Genomic DNA, 12955 nt, shown 5'->3' with positions numbered 1-12955 from the left:
GTCTAACTTCCACTCAGGTCATGATCTCATGGTTTGTGAGTTCAAGCCCTACGTGAGGCTCTGTGCTGACAGCTCAGAGCCTGGAGCCTGCTTCAGATTCTGTGTCTCCCTCTTTCTCTGCCCTTCCGCTGCACTCTCTCTCTCTCTCTCTCTCTCTCTCTCTCTCTCAAAAATAAACATTTAAAAAAAGGAAATTTTTTTTTAAAAGTTAAGATTTCTGCCAGGAGCCATAGATTTGGAGATTCAAGTAAAATGGACTGACCTTCCCCCCATCCAATATCCCCTCCAAAATCCTCATGACTTCCTGACAGCTTACATTCTCCTACGTTCAGAGTCCCCACAGAACTTCATCTCAGTTGCGTCTCTCCCCACTTCTCCACGTCCGGCATGGGGAACACGGCCCCCTTTCCTTGATTTCCCCCGAACACATTGATACATGTGTTTAGACCCAGGGGGGAAAGCAGAGTGGCGACAGGGTGGGGCTCAGGAGATGCAGAGCATGACGGAAGACTATGGACTGAATATTGGGCATCTCAATTCTTGAAAAGTCCTTGGGGGGCATCTGCCCCAAGGCCAGATGTTCTGGTGAGCAAGGGGCAGCCTCTGCTATGGGATCTTTCTCCTTCTCACGTGATAATCTTGGGCTGCTGCCAACCCCAGGATTCCAGTTGATCATTCACTCAGACTCATTTCACATGTTCCCGCTCTCACCCCTGCCCACCCCATCCGTGCACGGAAGTCTCTGACTTCGTAATAACAAAGACTTTTCTCCCTGAGGGGACCTCTGCTAGCAATGAAAGGAGCCATTATTTTCCCTTCGTTCTTGGACAGTTTACACAAATCTGAAGGTAACTCAAGAAATGTGTAAATATTTTGGAGCTCCTTATGGCTGACTTTGAGTTCCACTCTCCTTTACCATCAGAATATCTGTGGAGATGTTTGAAAATATTGCTTTGGGACTTTAATGAAAACAAAAGCTGATAGAGGGAACTACACGCATATGAAATACAATCCAAACTCCTTTATAGACAACACGGTTTGTCTCCAGCCTCATCTGGACAGTCTCTTGTTTAGTCCACTATGTTCCAGCCATGCTGAACTTCTTGCAGTACTTAGAATACCCAGAGCTCTTTTTAGCCACAGGGCCTTCACACGTGCTGTTTCCTTTCCTCTGCACTTTGCTCTTTCCTTCTGCCTTCTCTCCGTGGGCCCCTGTTCTTCTTGGAAGAGCATCTTCTCAATGAGGCTTTTCTTGATTTCTCTCCCTGATACACTCCTCACCTCTACTGATCTGTGTCCCAGAACTTCTATTGTTTCCTTCATACCTCTTACCATAATCTATTTGTGACATTTTAGTATCTGTTTTCCCCACAGGATTTAAAGCCCCATGATGGTAGGGACTGGGACTGATTTGTTCATTGGTACATCCTCAGTACATAGCACAGTGCTGGGCTATTAGTAGGGTCTCGATAAATACTCATGGAATGCATGATTGAATTTAGTGTAAGGTATAGTTCTGTTTCCACAAGGGATCCCTGAAGATGTGAAAATTTCCTTATCAAAGGAATGAAATTATGATAGCTGAAAATATGCAAGATTATCTACTGGGGGCCCTTTGGACTGTTCGTACAGCCAGAGAAATTAATTTGAAGGGCTGACGTATACATCTAAGAGATACTTTTTTCCAAAGTTCTAGATTCAGAACAGTAAGGAATGATTGCACAATTTGCCACATAGCAGATACTCAAAGACACGATCCTTAGTAATTGTATGATGCCTTTGGGGTTGATTCTGTTTTACAAAAAGTTTTATTCTTTAATCCACAGGTCACAGCTTTCATCTGCGTGAACACACATGGCTTTGTTACGAAAAAGTAAGATTACACTTTTGACAATCATGATTATTAAAAATAGATATTTTAAAGGACTGTTTTTTTTTTTTAATTTTTTAATGTTTATTTATTTTTGAGAGATAAAGACAGAGCACGAGAAGGGGAACAGCAGAGAGAGAGGGAGACACAGAATCCGAGACAGGCTTCAGGCTCTGAGCTGTCAGCACAGAGCCTGACGCTGGGCTCAAACCCATGAACTGTGAGATCATGACCTGAGCCAAAGTTGGACAGGTAACTGACTGAGCCACCGAGGTGCCACTTAAAGGACTGTTTTGATGCTGAGTCTTGAACTGTCTTATTTTTGAGATCTTTGTTTTCACGGATGGTTTTCCCACAGGCAGAGTTCTTGGCATCATCATCAGGATGATTCCTGTGGAAAGTTGTTAAGTATTTTGTCCACAGGTGGATTCATCATGAGAAGGGGCAAACATTTCTAAAACTTAACAAATAGAATTTATTTTCTTACTTTAAATAAATATTCATGTTCCTATCTAATTTTAGCACTTGTAATTTTGTGTTCCTATTCTTAATATCGATTGATTGATTCATGTAAGTAATCTCTACACCTAACATGGGGCCCAAACTCACAACCCCCACATCAAGAGTTCATGTTCCACTGACTGAGCCAGCCAGGTGCCCCTTGTGTTCCTATTCTTTTTTTTTTTTTTTAATTTTTTTTTCAACGTTTATTTATTTTTGAGACAGAGAGAGACAGAGCATGAACGGGGGAGGGGCAGAGAGAGAGGGAGACACAGAATCGGAAACAGGCTCCAGGCTCCGAGCCATCAGCCCAGAGCCCAATGCGGGGCTTGAACTCGCGGACCGCGAGATTGTGACCTGGCTGAAGTCAGACACTTAACTGACTGCGCCACCCAGGCGCCCCTTGTGTTCCTATTCTTAAGAGTCACCTTAAATTATATAATCTTCAGACTCCATCAAAACCTGAATTTGCCCTTGATTTTAGATCTAGTAGTTTGTGAACCTGGGGTGAAGCATAGTAACCTAATTGTGTGACAGTCAGCCTCAGGGTAGAGCTGCCTGAACAAGCAGATGAAAAGACAAGATATGCAGTTAGATTTGAAGTTCAGATTAACCGTGAATAATATTTTGGTCTAAGTATATGCAAAATATTGCATAGGGTATACATATACTAAGAAAAGAGTCAGGTGATAGAAGACTTTGAGTTGCCTCCCCAACTGGCCGTGGCAGATGAATATTTATCACACGTATTGATAAACTGTCGGACTTTCTTCCTTATCTGCTATTTCTCTATAGTTTTGTTTTAAACTGAGTCTCGTATTTAGTTTCTCTGGCTGAATCTCACAGTCCAGAAAGGCAGAGAGAAGCTGGATGTAAGCACAGTAGAATCATTGGGCCTCAGAATGTAGCTCTGGAAGACATCTGTGAAGACTAACTCCTTCCTTCTACAAGAGGGAAGACAAAGGCCCAGGGGCCAGAAAAGAGATCCGTGTGAGGACAATAAATGTAAATATCTCGATGCGTAAAAGCAGTAAATGATAGGAGTGCCTGGGTGGCTCAGTCCGTTAAGTGTCCGACTCTTGATTTGGGGTTAGGTCATGATCTCATGGTTCATGAGTTCGAGCCCCTCATTGGGCTCTGCGCTGACAGTACGGAGCCTGCTTGGGATTCTCTCTCTCCCTCTCTCTCTGCCTTCCCTCACTTGTGCTTTCTCTCTTTCTCAAAAATAAATAAATAAACTTAAAAAATAGTAAATGATAATACATAACAATTATAAAGTCTTTATTAGGCCTACATTGCCTTTGTTAACTCTCAAAACCCGCATGTGAGACAATGATTATTACTACAATTACAATCCTCATTGAGCAGATGAGCAAACTGAGGCTCAGAGAGATTCAGTAACCTGTCTAAGGCCACACAGCTAAGAGGTGGCAGAAACAAGATTTGAACCTGACTTGAAATCCTGGCCCTTTCCTCTCCTACCAACATTTTCCAAACTTCAGGTGATTGTGCTCTATGTACAGCAATGCACCACCTTCTCAATTTTTCATCATCTGTGTTTCTTCTGTCCTACGCATGACTTAACTGTTTCCTTAAATTGACTCATTTAAGGGGCGCCTGGGTGGCGCAGTCAGTTAAGCGTCCGACTTCAGCCAGGTCACGATCTCGCGGTCTGGGAGTTCGAGCCCCGCGTCAGGCTCTGGACTGATGGCTTGGAGCCTGGAGCCCGTTTCCGATTCTGTGTCTCCCTCTCTCTCTGCCCCTCCCCCGTTCATGCTCTGTCTCTCTCTGTCCCAAAAATAAATAAACATTGACAAAAAAAATTAAAAAAAAATTGACTCATTTAAAATTATGTGTACTTTATAATACAAAGTGTATATCCTGGAGCGTCTGGGTGGCTCAGTGGGTTAAGCATCCAACTTTGGCTTAGGTCATAATCTCATGGTTTGCAAGTTCGAGCCCCATGTCGGGCTCTGTGCTGACAGCTCAGAGCCTGGAGCCTGCTTTGGACTCTGTGTGTGTCTCTCTCTCTGCCCCTCCCCTACTAGTACTCTGTCTCTCTTTCTCAAAAATAAACAGAAACATTAAAAATTGTAAAAAAAAAAAAGAAAGTGCATATCCTTATTGCTAATAGAATAAGCTATCTCCTATCTTAAAAAGAAGACGATTATACAAATATGTATGATTAGAACAATGTTACTCACTTCTGGGTAGCTTTTGTTACCTGCCTGCACGTGAAACTAAAACTTCTCATGCTGTGACTTAATGTTACTTAATGCCATGGTCACAAACCTCCTAAACCATCTCATGTACAATCAGTAGTATGTGCTCTGTACTTAGGAAAGCACTGTCCTTTATCACTCTATTTCTCAGTCATTGCCAAGGGTAAGTGGAACAGATGGTCCCGGATGCTTAGAACTGGAAGAGATATTTGGACCTTCCGTCCTCTTACTCAGGGCAAGAATTTGTTGTATGTCATCCTTGACCAGTGTTCAAGTGAACTGAGAACACGTACTCATAATAAGTACTGGCTCATCATAAGCTTTATATAAATGTTGGCTGTTCATTGAAACCAAATGTTCATGCATGGAAATTGGCTCCAGAGGCAGCCTCATGTCGGCATTAAGGTCGTAGCCTCTGCCATGAGGCTGCCTGGGAGTAGCCCCCCATCCTCCTTAAACTACGTCTCTGTGCCCTTGAGCTGCAACAGCATCCCAGGTTAACCCTTTATTCTGCATGCCATCTGCTGAAAGAAAGGTCCCAGACCACCGCTGGGATGTTCGTTAGGGAAGGCATCTGCTCATATGACCATTCTAAACTTTCCCGCAATTTCAGCTTGAGAGGTTACACCTGAATGTGTTTCTGTTTTTATTTCAGTCAATCAAGTGTTGCTGTTCCTTCTGATTGTGACCCTCTGCGGAATTCTGTATAAGAAAGTTCATAAGGGGACCGTGCTCAGGAACGAAACAGGTATGCTGAGTGAAACAAGCTGGGCCCCAAAAGATAAGTACTGTGCGATTCCTCTTGTATGAGGGACTTGGATAGTCACAGTCACCCAGACAGAAAGTATGATGATGGTTGCCAGGAGCCGGGGGCGCGGGGATGCGGAGTTCTTGTTTAACGGGTAGAAGCTGCAGTTGTGTGAGTTTGTAAAAGTTTTGTAAGTTTGACAAGAATTATAGGGATGGGGCCGTGGTGACAGTAGTATGACAATGTGAATGTATTTAATACACCAACTGTGCATGTAAAAAATGCTTAAGATGATAAATCTGAAGTGTTTTTGACTACAATAATTAAAAAAAAAAAAGAATGGAGCAGGTAAATAAGCATATAACCCATCAAGATGGGATGCCTGGGAATGTGATTTAAATGCGTTCCTTTGCTTCCTCTCAGTAGCTGGTTCAGAGACAGGCAACCATCTGGTCAGCTCCCAAGGACCTGCTGGTGAGAATATCCACCCAAGGCCAACTTTTCAATGATGTTCTACAGTGATCGGTGCTACTCAACCTTCAGCACATAGAAGAATCACAGTTAGGGTTTGTTAAAACACGATACTCGGACCCATCCTGAGAAATTTTGAGTCAGTAGATTTGGGGTGGGGCCTGAGGATTGCACGCACTTGTGATACGCTCCCAGTTGATGATGATGCTTGATTCTCAGACCACGCTTCGGGCGACTGGCTCTGTGTCCGTCCTTGGAGGCTCCCAATAATGCTGCTTATGCACATCACCTTCTGTCCCTTCTCCCCACTGGTTCATTCCCAGTGCGGCACCAATGGCCTCAGAACCCGCAGCTGAAAAAAGATCCTGCATTGACCCTATGTCCTCTTCCAGCTGTGCTCAGGACCCCGATTCCCCTCCTGAGGAGTGGGTTGCTTGAGATGACACCTTCACAACCTCTAAACACACAGAGTCATCCTTCACAGAAATTAAGAAGTACTGTAGTCTGTGTATTATATTTTTAAATGGTTTCTTTATTTATAAAGATTTTATTTTTTTTTATTTAAATTTTTTTTTCAACGTTTATTTATTTTTGGGACAGAGAGAGACAGAGCATGAACGGGGGAGGGGCAGAGAGAGAGGGAGACACAGATCGGAAACAGGCTCCAGGCTCTGAGCCATCAGCCCAGAGCCTGACGCGGGGCTCGAACTCCCAGACCGCGAGATCGTGACCTGGCCGAAGTCGGACGCTGAACCGACTGCGCCACCCAGGCGCCCCTATAAAGATTTTATTTTTAAGTAATCTCTACCCCCAGTGTGGGGCTCCAACTTGCAACCCTGAGATCAAGAGTTGCACAAACCTTTGACTGAAACATCCAGGCACCCCTATTTTTAAATAATTGTAGTTTTATATAGTTTCGCAAATACATTTATGGAAAATACAGAAGAGAAAGATATTACCTGTAGCTATATCAGCCAAAGACAAATATAGTTAATATTTTGGTGCATTATATACATTCATTTCATACTTTTTTTTTTTTTTAAAAGAGGCTTTAGGCACTGGACCCACAACAGTGAGAAAAACAATGTCCTACTCTCACAAAGCTGACTTATTTTAATTTAAAAATTCATTTAAGAAAAACAGTTAAGGGGAGCCTGGGTGGCTCAGTCCGTTAAGCATTTGATTCTTGATTTCTGCTCAGGTCGTGATCTCACAGTTCACAGGATAGAGCCCTGGTCAAGCTCTGTGCTGATAGTGTGGAGCCTGCTTGGGGTTCTCTCTCTCTCTCTCTCTCTCTCTCTCTCTCTCTGCCCTTCTTCCCCTCTCAAAAACAAATAAATATGCTAAAAAGAAAAACAGTTAAAAACACATCAAATCTGGTTTAAATAAACATAAGGAGCATCGGGAAAGAGAATGATTTCCACATAAAGATGTGCATACAGATTTGCCCAGGGCATCATTCTTTGTAGCCCCATTGGAAGCAATCCACATGTAAATCAATCAGAGATGAGATAAAATGTAGTATATCCACACAATGGAGTGCTTTTCAACAATAAGAAGCAACAAACTACTAATGCCTGCTCCAGAAGTTGGATGTGGATAAAACTCTCAAAGATTATGCTAAATTAAAGAAGTCAGACCTGAAAGCCCACATATTATATGACTCCATTTAGAGAAGTTTCTAGAAAAGGTAAATTTATAGAGACAGAAAAGAGATCAGTGGTTGCCAGGGGCTGAGAGCCAGAGTGGATTGACTATAACCCAGCTTAAGGAAACTTTTCAGGGAAATGAACATTTTTTTTTTATTATTTGAGAGAGTGAGAGAGAGAGAGAGAGTGCAAGCAGGCAAGGGGAAGAGTGGGGGGGGAGGGGAGAGAGAGAGAGAGAGAGAGAGAGAGAGGGAGAGAGAATCCCAAGCAGCCTCCACATCCAGCACGGAGCCCGACTCTGGGCTCAGTCCCACAATCCTGGGATCATGACCTGAGCCAAAATCAAGAGTTGGACACCCCACCAACTGAGCCAGCCAGGCACCCCTGGAAATGGTCCAAAGTGGCATTGTGGTAATGGTTGTGCAACTCTATCGATTTACTAAAAATCATGGAACTGTATACCTAAAAGAGGAAATTTTAAGAAATTCCCAATATTTGCAAATTTTAAGAAATCTGTATTAGTCAGCCTGGGCTGCCTTAAGAAAATACCACAGACTATGGGGTGCCTGGGTGGCTCAGTTGGTTAAGCTTCCGACTTCTGCTCAGGTCATCATCTCACGGTTCATGGGTTCAAGCCCTGAATCAGACTCTGTGCTGACAGCTCAGAGCCTGGAGCCTGCTTTGGATTCTGTGTCTCCCTTTCTTTCTGCCCCTCCCCTGCTCACACTGTCTCTCTCTGTCTCTCAAAAATGAATAAACGTTGGAAAAAACTTTTTTTAAAAAAAAATTTTTTTTCAATGTTTTTATTTATTTTTGGGACAGAGAGAGGCAGAGCATGAACGGGGGAGGGGCAGAGAGAGAGGGAGACACAGAATCGGAAACAGGCTTCAGGCTCTGAGCCATCAGCCCAGAGCCTGACGCGGGGCTCGAACTCACGGACCGCGAGATCGTGACCTGGCTGAAGTCGGACGCTTAACCGACTGCACCACCCAGGCGCCCCAGAAAAAACTTTTTTAAAATATAAAAAAAGAAAATACCCCAGACTAGATGGCTTTCAGAAAAGAAGTTTGATTTCTCACAGATCTGGAGGCTGGAGGTCCAGGATCCAGGCTCTGGCAGTGTTGGTTTCTTCCAAGGCTTCTCTTCCAGGCTCACAGTCAGCTGCCTTCTCCTCCCGTCCTCAGATGACTTTTTCTGTGTGTTCCCATCTCTGGCGTCTCTGCCTCTTCTTATAAGGACATCGGTCATACTGGATTAAGGCCCCACCCTAATAGCCTCAGTTTCACTTAATTACTCCTTATAGGCTCTGTCCTCAAATGTAGTCACATCCCAAGGTACTGGAGTTTAGTGCTTCCACATACAGATTTACACAATGCAGTCCTAATGATAGCTAAATTATGCCTCAATAGAGAAAGGAAGCCATATGAAGTCAAAAGTTGTCTGAACTTCAAGTTCTTGAGTCCTCACACTTCGCTCCCTGCCCATAAACCAACACATTTCTTCTCTCCACAGAGAGAAACAAGTAGCTTTCATAGCAGCTGTTAAAACAAGTGTAAGGAAATGCACATCCTGGCCTATTAATCAACCATATACTGATAAACAAAGTATTTGGAACACCTCAATGGGTTCACTATCACATCTTTAACCCATTCAATGTTGAAAAGAATCAGTGTTATGAAATAACATTCAAAAGAGTATAATGTTGAGATGGAAAGATGTCCGTGATACGTTAAGTGGAAAAAGCAAGTTGTAGAAAACCATGAAAAGTATGATTTCATTTTGATTTTAAAATAACACATGTAGGTGGTATATTTCCTTTTGGGACAACACAAAGAAGGATTTGAGAGGCGCACACCACACGGGTGACAGAGATCTACCTTTGGAATGGGAGTAGAGAAGTCTGCAGAAAATCACCATGACTTACTGGAATTTGGGGCTGGAATTTTTTCAAGAAATGCATGTCAATATTTTTAATAGACTGTGTTTTTAGAGCAGTTTTAGGTTCATAGCAAAATTGAATGGAAGGTACACAGCTTTCCCCCACTATTAACATCCCCCACCAGATGGTACGTTAGTTACAACTGTTGAACCTACATGGACACGTTATCACCCAATGTCCACAGTTTACATTAGGGTTCACTCTTGATGTTGTCCTTGGGTTGTGAGAAATGTATAAGAACATTAACCTACCATTATGGAATACAGAGCAGTTTCACTGCCCCGAAAAATCCTTGGTGCTTTACCTATTCCATATTAATTTTTATATTTTCAAAAATAGTAATTCAAAGAATTGGTGTTATAAGGTAATGTCCAGAAACCCTGTGAAATCATTTGCTGAAGAAAGGCATGGTGCCATTTTGTGTATTTTTTTTCCTTACATTTATTTATTTTTGCGAGACAGAGCACAAGTGGGGGAGGGGCAGAGAGAGAGGGAGACACAGAATCCAAAGCAGGCTCCAGGCTCTGAGCTGTCAGCACAGAGTCCGACGCGGGGCCCAAACTCACAAACCCTGGGATCGTGACCTGAGCCGAAGTCAGAGGCTTAACCGACTGACTTTGCACCCCCCCTTTTTTTTCTTTTACATTTATTTTTAAAATTATAATTTTTTTAGTTAATTTTTTTTATCTATTCATTTTTGAAAGACAGAACATAAGGGGCGCCTGGGTGGCTCAGTCGGTTAAGCGGCCGACTTCGGCTCAGGTCACGATCTCACAGTCCGTGAGTTCAAGCCCCGCGTCGGGCTCTGTGCTGACCGCTCAGAGCCTGGAGCCTGTTTCAGATTCTGTGTCTCCATCTCTCTCTGACCCTCCCCCGTTCATGCTCTATCTCTCTCTGTCTCAAAAATAAATAAACGTTAAAAAAAAAAATTTAAAAAAAAAAAAAAAGAAAGAACATGAATTTGGGAGGGGCAGAGAGAGAGGGAGACACCAAATCTGAAGCAGGCTCCAGGCTCCAAGCCATCAGCACAGAGCCGGATGCGGGCTCGAATTCACGAGATGTGAGATCATGACCTGTGCCGAAGTCAGACGCTTAATGGACTGAGCCACCCAGGAGCCCCTTGTGTATTCTGATAATGACATTCAATCTAATCTCCTGATAATTTTTGTGTGATTAGCTGGTGATTCACTCCTGGCCCATCTGAGGTGAGGCAAGTTTATATGCTTCGCTAAAACCAATCCTAATTTGAAATGGGATTCAGAGATTTGGCATGGGGAGAGCAGACATTTCACTTTTTCTAGAAATGGGCATGGTCTGGTAAGAGCTGCTTGTGGGAACGGACTAATGCAACATAATACATTTTCATTCCATACCACCATCAACATGATGTTTTCTAGAGATTGTATGGGCACCAAGCAGTTTCACATAGCCAGACCTTTGGGTGAGTTGGCATAGGTACCAATTGGCACAGTGGGTGATTCCCAGAGAAGCTGCAAGGATGCCACATTGGTGTAGACTTTACAGTGGATAAATCTTTCCCAATCTTTCTCCAGTGTGTCTTCATCCATACTCTGTCCAGGGAAGACTTCTTGGCAAAGAGCGGTGTTTCTGGCTTAGGTTCGCTTCCCAGCTCCTCTGACCGGCAGAGTCTCCTAAGAAGCGTGGCAGTGTGACGTGTCTGCAGACTTGCTGTTTGATCTCTTGGGTGGCCCTCTTTCATGGGGACACCTTCCTCCTCCCTCATTCTGCCTATTTCCTGAGAGCCTGGTTCTGCCCCCAGCTTTTCAGCCCTTCTCTCTCTCTTTGCCCCTAGGAGTAGTCGGGGAATCATTCCTCCAGGGCCCTGTTCTGTACGATCGACACATCAGTTCAGCTCAGTCCAGCAAACTTTTATTAAGTGCCTCCTAGGTGCCAGACTCAGCAGGGAAAATATAATGAGTTCACAGTCTAGTGAAGGAGACAGACACATGAATAGATTCTTTCTGTGCAGTGTGGCAAATGTTCAAATAGAGGTATTTAAAAAATTCACCCATCCATTCATCCCTCCCTCCAAAATGTATTGAGAATCTACTATGTTCCAGGCACTGTGCTAGCCGCAAATGAATAGACAGAGATGAACGAGATACTGTCTTGGCCCTCATAGGAGAGAAAGATAAAGCATGCAACCACATAAATTGCAATGCAGCTCGTCAGTCCACCCACAAACACGGACAAAGTGAGCGCCGTGTAAGGAGCTGTTAAAGTCTTCCCAGAGGTTCTGATGTCTACACTGCATTTGGAATGAATGGGTAAAAGTTAGCCATGCAGGAAAGGATGGAAAGAGCATTCTGGGCATCTGGAACACTATGTGCAAAGGCACTGAGCAAAGGGACCACCGGTGCAGTGTTCAGTATTTTGGTATTGCTGGAGTAGAAGGAGTCGAGGCTAAGGAAGTGAGTAGGGGCTGGATCATGAGGGACCTGTGTGCCAGGCAAGGGAAGGTGGCTCTACCTTACAGGAGCCACTGGAGAATGGTGAGCAGTGAAGAAATAGAGTCAAATTTGCATTCGGGGCAGTTCACTTCACTGCCTGCAGGCAACATGCCGCATGATTAGGGAACCTCCCCAAAATGACAGTTGAGTCCAAAAGGAATAATCCCTTAAGAAATATTTTCCTTTTTGTTTATAAAAGTAACCATGGTTGGGGCACCTGGGTGGCTCGGTCGGTTAAGGGTCCGACTTCAGCTCAGGTCATGATCTCATAGTTTGTGGGATCGAACCCTGCAGCCGGCTCTGTGCTGACAGCTCAGAGCCTGGAGCCTGCTTCAGATCTCTGTCTCCCTGTCTCTCTCTGCCCCTCCCCTGCTTGTGCTCTCTCTCTCTCTCAAAAATAAACAAACATTAAAAAAAAAAAAAGTATCCATGGTTGCTTTAGAGAATTTGGAAAATATAAGAAATGCAAATAAGGAAATTGAAATCACTCATAATTCCATAAACAGATGTAGATCCATTTGAAAATATGTATGTATGTGTATATCCCATTGGGATCATACACCAGAGGAGATTCCTGTGGTGATTTTGTGTATCAAATACTAGAGAGAAATTTTGTATTCTTTCCCCCCCTTAATGTGGTATTATGAACATTCTCTTGTGCCAGTAAGTATACTGTGAAAACAGAATTATTCTCGTGGTGGACATTTCAGACGTGGTGGCCAGCCTGGGGAAGAGAGGCAGGAGAAGGGAGAGGCCCTTCAATGTTTCTTAAGCTACATAAAGCACAGTACCTGGTGGTTAGTTTATATATTTGTTGGATTAAATATCAGCTAGAACTGCCCCGCGTCTGAGTGGTACTTACCTGTCAAGAGAGCTTTAAGTAAAAACCAGAAGGGCATCTGAGAGTGGCTACTCTTCATACTGATTATTATTATCTTTCATACCGGAAAATTGTATTGCAATGCCAAAATAAGATGTTACGACACTGGTATTTTACATCACAGCCACAGCTCAAAAGAACAATCAATTATTCATCTTGTGCATTAGTCATGCTCTTTCATTTCACCACCTTTCTCTTGCTGTC

At 43.5% G+C, this 12955-nt stretch overlaps 1 protein-coding gene across 2 annotated transcripts in view; it reads left to right on the top strand.

The window, feature by feature from the left end:
- GLT8D2 (glycosyltransferase 8 domain containing 2) overlaps positions 1 to 12955 on the top strand; it is a 45617-nt gene that overhangs the window by 16496 nt on the left and 16166 nt on the right. For both annotated transcript variants that reach the window (XM_047867527.1, XM_047867525.1), the window contains 2 exons: positions 1827 to 1873; positions 5249 to 5341. In XM_047867527.1, the coding sequence (XP_047723483.1) occupies positions 1855 to 1873; positions 5249 to 5341 (112 nt within the window). In that variant the 5' untranslated portion in view covers positions 1827 to 1854. The remainder of the gene's footprint in view (positions 1 to 1826; positions 1874 to 5248; positions 5342 to 12955) is intronic.

The sequence above is a fragment of the Prionailurus viverrinus genome, chromosome B4 (genome assembly GCF_022837055.1).
Source record: "Prionailurus viverrinus isolate Anna chromosome B4, UM_Priviv_1.0, whole genome shotgun sequence".
Classification (NCBI taxonomy): Eukaryota; Metazoa; Chordata; class Mammalia; order Carnivora; family Felidae; genus Prionailurus; species Prionailurus viverrinus.
Note: the sequence above shows the minus strand (reverse complement) of the source record. Positions and strands in the feature narration are given on the sequence as shown.